Below are 16,282 nucleotides of genomic sequence, written 5' to 3'. Positions count from 1 at the left end.
GCAGCGCGGAGCACAGGAACTGGCAAAAAGGGAAAGACGCAATGAGCCCATTGGTGCGATTTTCTTTTGAAGTGCAATGCAGCCCTGGTAAATAAATAAAGATTGGAAACGTCTATTGCACTGCGCCACTTAAGAGAGCGGGGATGTGAGGACAGCGTAATTGGCTGGATGCAGAGAGAAATCCAGGCTCAGCGATTCCACTTTGCAGTTGGCAGCCTTCCCAAACGCAGATCAGGGAAAGCAAGTTGGACGAGCTTTAAAACACAGGGAAATTCTTTATCTTTTATAATTTTTTGCTGATTTAAAGGGTAGGATTAAATTCTCATTTAATAACCCCAAGTGCCTGCTCTCCCCTGCTCTGATCACTCTGTGTAATGGTGATAATGCTGGAAAGGCGCTGGGAGCCTGGAGGCAAGGCAGCGAATTTTCTTCTCCCGAGCACAGATCTAATGATTGTTTGCTGCTGCAGCCCGCGAAATAGGCACCGACTGTTTAATCACGAGCCTTAGCATAAGATTTTGCTAGCTGTTTTCCAGGTCTGTTTGGAAGGCAAGCTGAACGCTTTCTGTTAGCAACTTCCATCTTTGTCATTTGTGGTTTTTCCTCCTAATTAAGGATCCTACAGAGACCCAAATGTTCCTCACTAACATAAATAGCCCGGCTGACTTAACTGAGCGACTCCTGGGCAGGCATTGTTTTTATGAGTAAGCATTGCCTGTTCGGTACCTTTATATCGCCACCTCTTACCATCGGCTGAGCTATTTTTACATCCTGTAAATAAAGCCTCTACAATGAACAAGGAAAGAGCCTCCTCGCAGAGTAACACACAGAGCCTCTGTGTTAACGAGAAGACTGTTTTCCCTTGTCTGTCAGATCAGCTCATTTAGATTATTTGAGTCAAGTGCAATTTTGAAAACAATCTGTTTTGCTCGTGACAGTGTCTTCATTCTGTATAATGACGCTGAATGTAACAAGCGGCAAAGGGTTATTGACGGCAAATTCTCCACATTCCCAGGACTGCACTTCTTAAAAAAGCAGCCCCTTGCTTTATTTTCCCCAGACATTAAGCAGAAAGTATCTTCTAGCATGTCGGCTTTCCAACTCCATGCTCATTTTGCGTGAAGCCTTGACAGCAAACTGCAGATAAAGGGGAAGGGTGGAGGGGATGGGAAACGTTGAAATGGCACCAGCTCGTTTTTAACTATTTTCAGTCAGTACCTTTCTCTTTCTCCTGCAGTTTATTCTCTCGCTCTGATTATACGAAAATCCTAATTAAAAAGTTAATGGGGATCTGAAGATGGGAGGACCCACGTGCGTGCCAGGCTGGCAGGGTGCAGATGGTGGCTGCTGTTGCTGGGAAGAGATATTTGGGGATCACTGCCCAGAAGGGCATGTTTACCGAGTGGTGAAAATGTAACAGCAAAGATCCATCTTTGGCAGCGGCCTGAACGCAGGGCAGGTTGTTTGCCCTTGAATAGTTGTTTCCATTATTTCTAATTTCATGTATGACGATAGTGCTTTGGAGCCATTCAAATGCACAACAGAAAAGTGGCTGACAGTCTAACTGCAGTGCTAACACCACCAAATACAACGCTTCCCGAATCCCAAACCTCCGCTGTTTTGCTTAGACCGGAGCGGTCAGACCGGGGAAGCAGCGGAGCCTGCATCTGTGCTGGGAGACATGCCGGCCGGTGCGGAAAGGCTCTCCCCTGCACAGGGAGCCTTCGCTTCCACCCCCTTCCAGCAGCAGAGTCAATCCCCGGCTCGTTGCAAGCAGCGGGGCTTTTCCCTGCGATCCCTGCACACCACAGCTCCTCCGCTCGTCCTCCTGCTCCCGCCAGCGGGAAGAGGTGCAGGCAGGCCAGGAAGGCGGCTGCTGCACCAGCCAGAGCCCGGCTTCTGCCACCAGACATGGGAGAGACCAGGAGCCACAGCCACGGCTTCCAAACGCCTCCATCTCTCCGGGGAAAGGGAGGGGAGGTGGATGGAAGTCTCCGGCTGGCAAACATCTCCCAACCACGTAATCTTCTACCACAGCAAAATGTGCACGGGGCGTTAGGCTGGGTGGATGTTAGGTGATGCCTATCAACGTGCTGTAATGCATGCGAACACTTTGCCTTTCTATGGACAGCAGCGACAGGGTGTGGAGGAAGCATCGCTGGCGGCATTAACCGGATTCCTCCCTGCGTACGGTACCCGGAGCACTCCTTCCCCGCTTGGGAAGATGGCGGTTCCTAGAGACAGTGAGCCCATGAGGAAGAGAAGCACTGACATTTCATAGATGGGTGTTAAGGATTTATCTGCCCTTCAGCTGAGAGCTGCTCCCAACCCAGAGGGTTACGTATGTCTTTTTAAGTGCAGAGGTGTTATTTTCCTGTCCCTTTGCTGGCAGAATCAGAAACTAGCACCTTAGCAAAGAAGTCCGGAGGTCCAAGCTCCAATAAACACAAAAGTAAAAGAACAAAGAATGAACTAAAAAAATGTAGTAAGCAGGAGAGAAGGTCACCCAGACCTTGGCTCCCAAATAACCTTACGCTCAACAAAACACGTATTAAAGCTAAAGCCAAGAGTGGGTGATTAACATTGGACATGTCCTGGAGGTGACCTAATGGGATTGCCTTGCTCTTAGGAGCAGGGTGGAAATCAGAAGGGACAACAGGAGCTCAGAAGACGTAGCTAGAGTTCTTTGGTGGACACCTCCTCCCGGAGCTGCTCACCACCACCCTCCCTTGTTTCTGTTAGGAAGCGGGGACAAGCGGACAGCCAGCACAGTTCAGGTGTGTACCATGCTACGCTGTCGTGCATGTTCCACAACAGCTTCTGCGAGGTGACAAGTCGGCTGGCGAAATCTGCCATCAGAGCAGAAGCCCTATCAATATGCAGTTCTGCAGCTCTGGCAGGGTTTAAAACAAGGAGAGGCTACCTAGCGCTGCTTCCACCCAGCTGCCATGACCTATTAAGCACCACTGCTTTGACGAACAGTCTTTTGCACGGGTGAAGCTCAACCTTCTGTCTCTTCTTGAAGAAAATGTTCCTCCTGTTTGAGGGTGCCTGAGCTTCTCTAGTGTACCCAGGAGTTCACCAGCCAGTTTCATATGTGTAAGAACTTAGCTGAAAGAAAGTGTTACCTGTGAGGGTGAAAGAGGTAAGATCGTGATGTTGATGCGAGGAGGAGATGACGGGATAAGTAATAGAGGGTTAGTTAATGCAGCAGATTTGCTGACAATGTATAACCAGCTGTAGTATTTACAAGGCAGAATGGAAGCAATCGCTGCAGCGGTCTAGTCGGTAGGAGCATGTGCATAAATAAAATTAGAGAACAATCTAAAATAATAAAGAAAGCTACAGACCTTGACTATGAATTTTATTGACAGTGGCATAATACAGTTAACAAAATGACATAACAGGAGTACATAATGCATTTATTAGCCTTCCTAACTGAGGACAGACCTAACAGCAGTCCTACATCAAGTGTAGTGCCTTTAAAGACAGATAAAACAGGACTGCTGTGAATGAAACAATAACAGGAAGCTGAATCAGATGTCAGGAAATAATGGCTTTCAGTTACACACTATTACATGACAATCCAAACTTTTTCATATGAAAAAAAATAAACAAGACCAAATTAACTTACAAGTTATTAATAGAAGCTGAGAAACCGATTTCAAATTGTCAGTGCCCTTTTAAGTGCATCGAAGATAATACAATCACTTTATGCATGTGCACGTTCGGCTCACAGCAGTGCACACTATATTATTAAGCCTCTAAGAAGAGGACAAAAATGCCCTTACTGGCTACGCAGCATTGTCATAAATGCTCATCTTTAATAATGTAGGATCTGCTTCAGCTGAAAAATACTTTGCTCCATTCATGCTGGCAGAAAGACAGTTGATATTGCAGCAGATTTCCAGAGACAATTGCTCATTTGTCGAGGGCATCCATTTATTTTACAAGTGAATAAAATAGCACTCGTTTTTTCACTAGCTTTAATAAGAATGGTAAAGGCCAGCTGGAACTGGGCTGGTAAATGCTTGTGATAATGTGCAAGCTGGATGCAAAAAGAGAGCAAGAACTTCCCTATGCCAACAAAACCACTTTTCTCAGTAGCGCTTATAATAGAGCAGACAGGATGATGCTTATTTCCATGCGAACAGTGGAAGGGAGTTGAGAAGAAAATTAAATTCCTGAACAGTACTGTAGGCACCTACAATAACAATTATTCCCTTGAACAGTAGCTGTGCAGACTGCTGGGGTATTTTCAACCAGTGCTTTGGAACTCAATGCAGGAATGCCAGTAAGCAGCCATCTCAGTGACAGTTTTGCTGTGCACCGAAGTTACCCAGCCCTGTGACCAGACAGCACGTATCAAAAGCTAACATAGCTCAATAAATTTTTTTAAGATTGTTTTGCAGAGATGTAGCTACAAGTATGATACATCCTCACTACCGGTGTACCTGGTATGGCACTAATTCCTTCTCAGTTAAATTTCTAAGCAGAAACCTATTATCTGTATTCACTCTTTTACTATCAGTTTGCTAAGAGGGGCGTATCTGCATCTTTCTGATTTTATCCTGTAGGCATCGGGAATTGGAAGTAGAAATTAGCCATAATGTTTTCAAATGCCGGTATGTTGAACGGACTCGAGAGTTTAAAAGTAGTATTGTAAGCAAGCTTCTTATTCTATGTTTCTAACTGATGCCAGTAAAAACACTTTAAAATGTTAAAAACACTTAAAATATTAAAAAATACTTTCTTGCCATTATTTATTCTGTGGGCTTGGATGATGAAAATGAAATCATTTCCCTTTCATTTTGAGGAATTTTCCAGTTCTCACTTTTGCAGTGTTTGGGCTACGAAGACCTCATCGCAATGCTAGCTCCACCTTCTCCCCAGGGAAGAGCCTGCAAGAATGCAGATCTGTTTACTGTGAATTTTTGTCTGCTCTCAGGTTCGGTCTTTCTTGACATTACTGTTCTTAATTCTCTTCCATTATTCCCTGTCAGTCCTTTGACTGGTTTGATTTTTCTAAATTAATTTCTGGGATATTTTTACTGAAGTCAAGTACAGTAACACAGACTGTGGCTCATATATTCTTCGCTCGTCATTTTATGTACTTGAAGTTAGAATCTCTCTGTGTACTTTTTGGATTAAGCTGTATGTTCACATAAATCAATTTCTAGCTAGGTTTGCAAGCGCTAGATACTTTTCTGTTCCCTCCCTCAACCTAATACAGTCAGTGGAAGGGTAAGAGAGAGGTCCATCTTACTCTGTGGTGGTTATTTACACATTAACACCTCTTTTCCACCAGTCTCAGTAGTTCTTGACGCCCCAAAGTTTGGAACAGAGCTGAGCAGGCCAGCATCGCCTAGGACCTGAAAGAGCTGCCCCACGCAGGGAAAAACACGCGTGGAAACGTATGTGATGTTCCCGTCTGTGCCTCGTCCTGCATTGCTCGGGGAAACGACTGTCCTTTTCCGTAGGATGTTTGACGAGATAGCGCTTGGAACTCCGCGTCTGCTTTCGGGATAACTGAGAACTACAGCGGTACGCTAAACCCAAAAGGGATCGCCTGGCCACAGGGCATGGCGCACCACAAAAGGTCACCCTGTCCCCATCCACTGCCGTGGCAGCCCTTGCCGGGCTCGAGACGGGCTTTCGCAGAGCAGCCCTCGGGAAGGGGCTGCCCTCGGGAAGGGGCTGCCCCGCGGGGCTGGCGGAGCTTGCGAGCGGGCTCGGCCTTCCTCCCGGTCGGCCTCAATGTCAGGGCGACGGCGCTTCGCCTCCCCCACCCCGTTGCTAGGGCGGTTGCTGCGGCGCCATGTTGGGGGAGAGCGGCGACCCGGAAGTACTGCCCGGGGCGGGGTTTCCCTTCCTGTGCGGCGGGGCCGGACCCGGCCGGGTTAGGAGGCAGGAAATGGCGGCGGTGCTGCAGCAGCAGCTGCCGGGCCCTCCCGCTCCGCAGTGCCGGGCCCAGGCCGCCTAGAGCCGCCGCGCCAGCGCCGGGCCCGGGCCGCAGCCACGCCGGGCCGGACTCCGAGCACTTTACATACATGAGGTTAGCGGGCGGGGCCGGGCGGCGGGAAGGGCGGGCGCCGCCGAGCCGAGCCGAGCCGAGCCGCCAGCGGGGCCCCGGCCGCCGCGGGCGGGGGAGGGGCCGGGCGGCGGAGGAGCCCCTCCGCGCCCCGGAGCGGCCCTGCCGCGGCGGATGGAGCGGGGGGGGGAGGGAAAGGCCGCGGCCCGGGCTGGCGGCGCCTCCGGTGGAGGGGGACGGGGGAGCGGGGCTGCGGCGCGGCAGCGGGCGGGCTCCCCGCGGGAGCGGTGCCCGCCTGGGCGGGAGCCGGCGGGACGATGGGGCGGGGGGGAGGCTCGCCCCCGGAGGGGCCGCGGCGTTTGCCCAAAAGCAATGTTTTCCCTGCGGAGCTGAGCTTTGACCTCCTGTGCTCGTTATTGTTTGCTCCTGCGGAGCCGGCAGCCCTTTGTAGCCGCCGACCTTTATAGGCTGGTGGGGCAAGGAGGGCTTTCTCGCCGCTGTATTTTAAACAAATTGTCAGGCTGAAGTGATGCAGCAGAATTGTTTTCCTTGAAGTACTTGGAACGATTAAGGAGAGGTTGTGTAGTAGCGAAGGATAGCCGGTGTTGGTTATGCTCCACTTGCCTCGCTGTCCCTGGGTAAACGTATCATTTGATTACTTGGCAGTCTGTGGTCTCCTCGTTTCCTCCTGACAAATCAACATATGGAGCTCAGTGTGTATCTTAACCCCGCTCCAGTTTTATTTTTTGCGTTGTGCTGCATTACTGTTGACATGGAAACCAACACCACTTTCTGTTCCAGAGAATTGGAAGCTAAAGCTACCAAAGAAGTCGAAAGAAAACTAAGCAGGTAAGATGCTCATTTAAATTCACTCCTACAGTTCAGAACATGAGTTGGCCTTGGGCTAGAAATCATTGTGGGCTTTATCTGGGGCTTTAATCTCATGTTAATTGTAAGGATAAAAAAACCCCTGAATTTGAAAGTGTCCTCTATTGCGTAGAGAAATCTCTGCAATTTTAGTTAATTCTATAGACTAAACACCTTTCTGACATGGTTTATTTTGCATAATAACAATATCAGGTTCTATAAAAGAGTTTCTTTAATAGGATAGGTTTTTGAAGAGAAAAATAACTTACTTTTCTGTCCTAAGTTGTAGTACCTAACCATAACTAAAAAATGAATGAAGGGTTTGTTTGGTTTTTTTTCCTATACAGTTCAGGCAAATATTGTTGGGAGGCAAGAAATAGTTGGTTTTGGCAAGAAACTTGCTTTGAACTCAAATAAACTGTTTGTTGCCATATAACTGTTAGGTCTTTGCCTCTTTTTCCATGAAGAGTTAAAGATGGTGAATTTCCCATTAGCATGTAGTTTTTATTTGAGAACTTTGTGGAATGGGCAGTTTCTTTTTTCAGTTACTTAGCTCAAGAGTAAAGAGTTAAGCGTTATGTTGAATGAAGAATTCTGTGCCAGTAATATACATCACTTTTGTATTTTAAGAAGTTATTTCTTCTACACCATTTATTTTTAGTACGGTGACTTTCTTGCAAATACCTACCTCTTTCTGTTGTTTACATTCTTTCTTTTCGACACTTGTCCTACTTTCTTTTTGTCTTCTTTTTCAATTAGACCTTAAAGGGACTTTTGCTAGTGAACTTTTAAAGATACTTCTACTAGGGCCATTTGAAATACGCTGAAAACCTGAATATAACTGATAGAATATTAGTTTCTGGTACCTTGCTTTTTTTCTTATTTACTGTGCCTAATCAGTCTCCAACTTCCAGATTGATTTATGATTACACTTTGAAAACTGATTGGCTTTCCCCTGCTGTCAGTGTGTGTCTTCCTTTTTTTGGTAATATGCTTAAGCATGAATAATTTTTCCCATATTGTTGTTGAAATACGTAGAATCTTTAAGATACACTTAGCATATTGCTTTTAAATGCGATGTCAAGGTCATTGTTAAATGGACTTTACTTGAAGAGGGTGATTTCAAATTGCAACTTGTTAAGTAATCTGTCCACAAAAGCTACCAAAATGCTGTGTAAAAAAAAAAAAAAAAAAAAAATTAAATCAGCATTCTGTGGAAAGCACTCAGTGCATACTTGATGCCAGAAGCGATTTCAGAACTATATTATTTAGAGTGCTAAGTTCAACACGATATTCTAGTGCAAGTCTTAGTAAGTCAGTAGATCTTCACATTTTTATGACCTTAAGAGAGATCTCTTGTCACGCTGGCAGGCGTGGCAGATAGTGACAAGAAGTGAAAGTAAACTATAGAACTGCCTAAACTCAGTGCTTCGTGGGGGATGGGGACAGAAGAAGGTTCACCGGGTAAATTCTGATATGGAGTGGGTCTCTGTGTTTTCTGACGCAGAGGTGTATGTTTTATTCATTTAAAGGGTTCAGAACTGGTTTTAAGTTAACGTTAATATACCAGCTGTTTTCAGAAACCTGTATTCTAACTGGTTTATGTTTAGTGAGGGAGTTTTCATCATGTGAGCACATAGCCTGATAAAACTGTGGCATGCCTACTCTGGATAGGCCTGATTAATTGTTTTACTGTTGTAGAACTCAACAGATAGCCCTCATTCTTTCTCTAATGTCATCACAATCTTATTAAATTTGCAGTGACCTAGGCAAATTGTAAAAGAGCAGATATCTTTTCCTGGGAAAGGTAAATAGACCTATGCTACAGTTTTTCTTAATCTAAAATTGCATAGTGAATATATAGCCTGTAAACTCCATGGGACGTTGGCATTGCTTCATGTATGTTCTGAAGTCACCTTTGGAGTTTATGCTTATAAATTAATGGGTAGCAAATATTCTTTTTTTATTCTACTAGGAATATTGGCCTACACTGTGGGTTTGCAATAGGATAAGTATTATAGCTTTTACTACAGCTTGCTTATCCAGTTGGAGTGATTACTGCTTTAAACTCAGGATTAGCAATTTGACTTGCTTGGCCTTTTGGAAAAGAACCTTCATTTGGTCTGTGTTCTCTTTAAAATGCATACATGCCTAGTCCTATGGAAATATTCCTGGTCTCAAAAATAGGCATAGTGCGTGATTTGCAACAGTAATTCAAATAAATCTCTTGCACACGGTATTGTTGCATAATGTTACAAATGTCACCGGTTCAGTCTGCCACTGAAGAGTTGTTCATTATTAACTGGAGAAATGTAAGAGTTAAATTTGGTTAAAATCAGGACCAGTAAAAATCACCATTTAGTTGTTCTGATTTAAGAAATAACTTTTTAATTCTGTTTGGTAAACAGGGCTTTCCTGCCTCATTTATGTGGAACTGAGAGAAGGTAAATATCTGAAATATGTTTACAATTTTTCTTTTCCAAACACAGGAGTTTGACTCTTACTTCATGAGCATGTAAATGGTAGGGAAGATTCACACGCTGCTTTCATTCACCTGTGTTTCTGCTCCAGAGATTCAATCTGCATTGGTTGCAGACTGTCCATGTTCTGGGAGAGCAAACTTTTTACCTAAAATCATGTATACCTGTAGATTTCATCCATGTATGTATTCTACTAAGTTACTACTGTACAATTTTTTTTTTTACTCTTCCATGTTAGAATAATTACAATATTTCCATGAAGCTTTCCTTATTTGCTGTAGAAAAAAAAAAAGAGATGGCTCAATGATAGAGGCATAGAGAAACAGTGAGAAATTTAGTCGCTTCTGTTGATACTTAAGCACTTGATTTTCTGTTGGGTTTTGGGGGTGGGGGGTGGGTTTTTTCCTGATAAACTTCTTATGGGAAGACTTCTGCTGTCAAATAGGAAGAGTTTACTGCAAAGAGACAGCATTCTATTCATACTTTTCAAGACCTTTAGAGATACTTAGGCAAAATTATGCATTCCTGTCTCTACACACGCTTTTTCAGGTCATGCATAATTGTCAGGTTGTCCCCATAACGTAACTTGCATTTACCTTTTTCTAGTCTTACAGCAAACCCATTGTGCAGTATACTTCTTGACTCTGCGTTAATAAAACTGAAGCAGTCTTACAGTTAAGATGCTGGACTTGAGCAGTCGTTTGGGTTTGTGCATCTGTTACAGAATCCTATATTACCAGTGTGATTATGGAGAAGCAGTTTAATCTATCTTCTGTGGTTCCTCATTTGTTAAGTGAAGATAGGGATTGTTTATTGCTGCTGCTGAAGTCATGTGTATTTAGATTATGAACTTCTTGGGAAAGATATTTGTGTTTTGTATGCTTATGTAGCAGTGAACATCTCAGATGAAACTTCAGGGCGAAACTGTAACACAAATATTATTCCAGAACTATGGCATGTTTATAGTGCTTGTAGTTTGGAACGTAGTTCTCTCGAGCCAGCTTCTTTATTAGGAAAATGGGAAAGATGAGTGTATTGCCAGTAATTGGTAGTGGTAAACGTGGAGGTTACAATTCTGTCACTTCACTTTTAGGGTGATAATTTAAAGACTGAGGTATTTAAAAGCAAAAAAGAAAGTAGCTGACACACATTTACTAATTAATTATTCATTGAAGTAATTGTTTCAATTTTTAGCTTGGCAGCACCTCTTCTATATGTTAATAGCTGGAAAGAATTAACACACATACATGACATCTGTAAATAAGTGTTTTTGTTTTGTTATCGGTGCCTGAGGCTTTCTTTGCTCCTGTGTAATATGCTGAGTGGTTTTAGTTGCCAGAGCGTTTCCATTTAAGGCACTGGTGGGTTTTGTTGGGGTTTTTTTTGTTAACTTCAAAGTACTGGTTTGTGTTCCATAAACTTGAAGAGTGCTCTTTTTGGTGTAGTACGCTATTTTGTGGGAAGCACTGATAAAGGAATTGGAGGATCCATTTTTAATCAAAATACACATTTTATAATTGATTCTTGTATAATGATGGTTTAGTAGAAAAGCTAGCTATTGTTTTTTTATAGAAACTGAGAAATAATTTTTATTGACAGTTGTATGTAATTGCATAATTTAAAAAAAATTAAAGATTAGGGAACTTGTAGGTCAGAATACAGAAAAATTATCAAAACTTACAAGTCTCAGCAATACGTTTGAAAGTCTGTATAGAATATCGGACATAGGCTGAATATGTAGTGCGTGCCTGCATATGTTTACTGTCTTTGCAGAATTGTAAAACAACTTTCAATTCCAGATACTTAAATGTAGTTATCTGGCAGTGTTCCACCTGTAGCATTGGAGGTTAATTTATAACTAGAAGAAAAGCAAATGGTGGAAAGGGTTGGTTTGTTTGTTTATTTTCCCCCAATTTTATTTTATGTATTCGTCACTGGAAATTTTAGAGTGGTTTCAAAAGCCACTGTGTCTCATCACTTCTAATTCTTACTTTTATGTTTACTCCATGTAGTAAATGAGTAGAAGGTAAAAATCCATAGTTAATGCAGAAGTTGATGATTGGGGATTCAGTAGCAGGTGAGCTATCGGTATCTCCTGCATCCTGCTGTTGATAAATATGCTGAATGATGCATGTCCTTTTGAGAAACGAACTGATAAATCTCTTTTTACCTTCAGTTAGTAACGCAGGGCCAGTAAGAGGTTGGCTAGTTGTTTAACTGGTCTCCTTTGTCCAGTGGCAAAGTGCTTCCCCTGCGTGACCCCCCTGCCCGCTGTTGGCTGGGACCAGCGCAGTGCTTGGTCACTCGATGCATTCAGCATGGAGGGCTATCGCAGTGACACCAAAACCCCAGTGCAGTCCGCAGTGTTTGAAGTGCTTCAGAGGACACCTAACATGCAATACCTTGGGGAGAATCCCTGCACAGCCTCAAGGCTTATAAAAGCATTTGATGGCGATGAAGCAGAGCGTCTTTAAAAATGTGCTAGCACCATCTTGTGGGGCAGTGTGACTGGAACGTGGTTTGAAAGTGGTTTTTGAAGCTGTCTGCTTTGAGTACATGAGCATCTGTAATAGCGCTGGCATCTGTAGCAGCATTTGCGGAGAGGCATTTCTAACTGTTAGTGCTAACTTGAAGAATCTGGAAACCCAGCAAATGCAATTCTGTTGCGTAGGTAGTTCAGTTTTGGTGAATGCTAGGTAACTGGCATTTAATGGTGAATGGCAACCTGTTTTATTTCGGTGTTGGGATTTGCTGTGTGCAAGTAATATACGCTTTCACTCAGAGATAAATATTGAGTTCAAATCGTACAGTGCTATGTCTTAGATCTGAATTTGTGTCAAAATTCTTCTCGTAACCATAATTTCCTCAGTGAGGTGACTAGAATTGTAATTTTATTGTGGCATAACATGTTTCCCTTTTGTGTACTATAACAGCAAAGATAGCATGCTGCACAAACATTAATTATTGCATCCTCAGAATGTCTTCCAGGGAAAATACAGGTATACTTGATTCTCCTTTTCTGTAACGTAAGAATAGAGGTTAAATGTGTCTGTTTCAGCCTGGATATTTTTACAATGCCAAGCTGGAGCTTTTGAAATGAAAGATTACTTTAATTCTTGAAAAAAGTTCTATTAATAAGTAAAATATTATTTGATATAAATATTAACTGAAATGTTTACATTTTGAGCATTACAGCTTTTTTCCAGTTCACAAGCCAAATAACAAATCAAGCCATACAAAAATAAAATTAGCACGGTCGAAACTGAAGACAAAGAAATAGTAATGAATGCTGACTGTAGAAGTCAGAATGTAGCTGCTCTTCGTTTAATGGCACGTGATTGTGATAGTAATGAAGTGAAAGACTTCATATCAAAAATCACCCAGAATCGCAAGGTACTTTCTGTCTTGCCAAAGTGATACCCATCCTAGAAGATTAAGAAGTACTTTTTTTCTTTTTTTTTTTTAATGGCTTAATTGAGGAAAGTGGTTTGGTGGTTTGTTGGGTTTTTCCCTTTATACAAACAAGAATTGTGCTGAGGTACACAACTGGAGAAAAAATTATTTTAAATAACAGTAAATATTTATCTGACAGTCTGTTTAAAGTTATGCAGATAATAGCAGCTTCTACTTGTATGTTCTCAGAGCCATCAAATGTGCAGTCTCTCCTGAGATCAAGATCCATTTTCATTTGGTCTCACTTGAAAATAAAGCACCTTTCAAGTTAAGCTATTTAAACTGAAGGCCTTTACTCCAGTCTCAAATGTGAATTTCTTATGGTGTGGATATTTTATTTTCTGTTGATCTAAATTGAAAAATAAGGTTTGCATTTCTGCTAAGACCATTTAACCTTGAGCAAGCTAATCCAATTATATAGGAGGAAAAGGAAATTCCCTGTACGTGTGTTTTAGTGAAAGTTGGATGGCTGATGGGGAAATAATAGCAGTCTGTTTATATATTCATGTTATGAATCAGAATTCTCAGTCATTGCTTTTCGTTTGGCCAGCTGATGGGCCAAGTGTGCTGCTACAAACACTTTCACCATACAAGGTACATGGATTAAATCTACCCAGATGTTGGGAAAAGCCCAGCAAAAGAACTTGTTAATTTTCTGGCTTTGTGTTGTTACTAGGAGACTAGATTCCTACGTCTTTCTTGTTATGTGCTATAAAGTAACATGAAGCTGCTGATAGTTTGTACACAAAGAATAATATAGCAGGAATAGGTAGCTATTAAAGTCTAAGATGATAAATGGGAAATACTACGTAACACTTCTGTTTCTGAAGGAGTAGCATTAAAAATGTAGCTTGCTTGTTATATGTTCTAATGGGTGTTGGAATCTGATGCATAAATACTATCATTTGCTGTCTGTTGAGAGGGCTGTGTATTAATGTGTTAGAAAGAATAAAGGAAACTTGCGCTTTCAGCTGTCAGAGATGGAAATTCAGGAGTTCTGCTTTAGACTGTGATGACTTAATAGGCAAATCTGAATTTGTATTTCAGGTTTACGTTTATGTAAGAGGGTAGTGGGAATAGGACTACCTTCCTTGAAAGACACAGTTTTCAGTGAAGAACAGGGGCAGTAAGGGCTTTGTTGTTGTTATTTAATTGTACAATGGGTTAGTTTTGCTTTCCAATCACTGAGATTTAACATTATAATGGTAATCCAATACTCTTTTAAAAACTTGTCATGAACTATAGGTGGGTACTTTTTTTTTTTTTCAGGGGTCGCCTAGGGTCCTGATACTAATCATGGGTTGTTTGTTTAATGTGTTCTAAGATGACTTTGTAATCTAAAATCTGTTTTTCTTAAATACATGAAAATAGAATGATCACAGTGTCATAATTTAGGAGCTTTATTGTTCATGTGTGGAAACAAAAAAAATTATGCTGTGGTAGAATATTCCAGAGATACTGGTATGTTAGTTGTTAGCATCTGTATTCTAAAAATAAAATGTAATCTTGTTGATGTAGCTGTAGCAGGATTGATGAGTTACTTTTTTTTTCCTGTGAAAATACTATTTTGCATTCTGCTTGCTCTTTGAAGTGCTACAGCTTTCTTCTAAAAGCTGAATGATTTTTCAGTTAATGTAGTTTTTGCATGTGACACTGAAATTTGTTATACAAAACAAGGCGCTAGTGGCTTTCTTAACTCTCAGAATTCTTCTAAGGTTATTGGCAATCCTGTAAGTAACCTTTTCTTCTAGTAGATGACCCTAGGTAATGTACCATCCTGCAGTGTTGATACGCTTACTGCATCAGAGGTGTTTAACCTGTGCCCATAGACCTTGTTTGGCTTGCTAGAACAATTAATTCAGGTGGCAGTCGAGAGGGAGCTGGACTGTTTCCTCAGGGCTCCACAGCCTAGCAGAGGCAAGTTTCAGACTGGTTGACTGCATCTGACAGCAACAGCCTGTTCCCCAAGTGTCATCTCTTGCTAAGGTCTTGCAACTCATCCCATCTCACATTGACGTGTTGTTGTGGTTTAACCCGAGCCAGCAACTCGGCACCACGCAGCTGCTCGCTCACTCCTCCCGCTCCCAGTGGGATGGGGAAGAGAATCAGGGGAAAAAAAGTAAAACTTGTGGGTTGAGATAAGAACAGTTTAATAACTAAAATAAAATATAATAATAATAATTGTAATGAAAAGGAATATAACAAAAAAAGAGAAATAAAACCCAAGAAAAGACAAGCGGTGCACAGTGCGGTTGCTCCCCACCTGCTGACCGATGCCTGAGCAGCGATCCCCCGTCCCAGCCAACTCCCCTCAGTTTATATACTGGGCATGACGTTCCATGGTATGGAATATCCCTTTGGCTAGTTCAGGTCAGCTGCCCCGGCCATGCTCCCTCCCAGCTCCTTGCACACCTGCTTGCTGGCAGAGCATGGGAAACTGAAAAGTCCTTAACTTGGGATAAGTGCTACTTAGCAACAACTAAAACATCAGTGTGTTATCAGCAGTATTCTCACACTAAATCCAAAACACAGCACTGTACCAGCTACTAAGAAGAAAATTAGCTCTGTCCCAGCTGAAACCAGGACATGTGTACACCCAGTGCTGGGTAGACCTGAGGGCATGGGACCCCAGGAAAGATAGCAGTGAGAATAGGCTGATGCTTCAGAACAATTACTCTGGATCATAGGTTGCTCCCTTCTCGGATCTAAGTAGCCTTTGGGAAAGAGGATGTCATGGGAAGGTGACAGGAATTCCCATTGCACTGCCTGCTTGTGATGGTGCTTTTTCCTGGGGTGATCTTGGGACAAGGTGGGCAGAGAACTGCTCGTAGAACATGTGTGTTGAACTCGTGCTTCTGGGAGGTGTCAGCCCAGCAGCACACGTGCAGGGTAGTTGTGCACAGAGGCAATGAGCTTGTGAGAGGAGAAGGGCTGTGGACATGACTTTTCCTGGCTGTGGGAGGAAGATACAGTACTTGGCCTTTTCAGTTGGATTAGATGTCTCTTATTCTCAGTGGTACTTCAGGAAATACTGTCTTCCTGAATAGCGGATCAGTGACTCTTCTTTGTATGGAAGTCAACTGTAAATGAATTGTGTGTTCTATCAAGAATGAGCTGTGATATATAGAAGCTATTTTTTGTAGGCTGATTTCAGACCTACATGCTTCTTGTATTGTTTACCGATTCAAATTGCCTGTTAAAAATTGGACTATTCCAAATTAACTCAAACTGAGGGTCAGTGTTACCAGCTTCAGTTTGGTTACAAATGCTCAGGATGCAAGACAGTGAGGGACAAAACTGACTTACATATCACCTTTATAGTGCACAGATGTCACTGCAGGTTAATCATTACCTCAAATTTGCAAAGTATCCAAGGGATTGCTTTAAATGAAACTGGCCAACTGTAATTTTTCTGTAGTTATGTGACTAACCTCTTAGTTGTCCATGAAAC

At 42.5% G+C, this 16,282-nt stretch overlaps 1 protein-coding gene across 2 annotated transcripts in view; it reads left to right on the top strand.

Moving 5' to 3' along the window:
- Positions 1–5,981: 5,981 nt before the first annotated feature.
- TNRC6A (trinucleotide repeat containing adaptor 6A) overlaps positions 5,982–16,282 on the top strand; it is a 52,596-nt gene continuing 42,295 nt past the window's right edge. For both annotated transcript variants that reach the window (XM_050905804.1, XM_050905805.1), the window contains exons 1-3: positions 5,982–6,055; positions 6,833–6,880; positions 9,307–9,342. In XM_050905804.1, coding sequence (XP_050761761.1) covers positions 6,051–6,055; positions 6,833–6,880; positions 9,307–9,342 — 89 coding nt within the window. In that variant the 5' untranslated portion in view covers positions 5,982–6,050. The remainder of the gene's footprint in view (positions 6,056–6,832; positions 6,881–9,306; positions 9,343–16,282) is intronic.

This window comes from Gymnogyps californianus, chromosome 15, assembly GCF_018139145.2.
Source record: "Gymnogyps californianus isolate 813 chromosome 15, ASM1813914v2, whole genome shotgun sequence".
NCBI lineage: Eukaryota > Metazoa > Chordata > Aves > Accipitriformes > Cathartidae > Gymnogyps > Gymnogyps californianus.
This window is presented reverse-complemented; position numbering and strand designations above follow the sequence as displayed.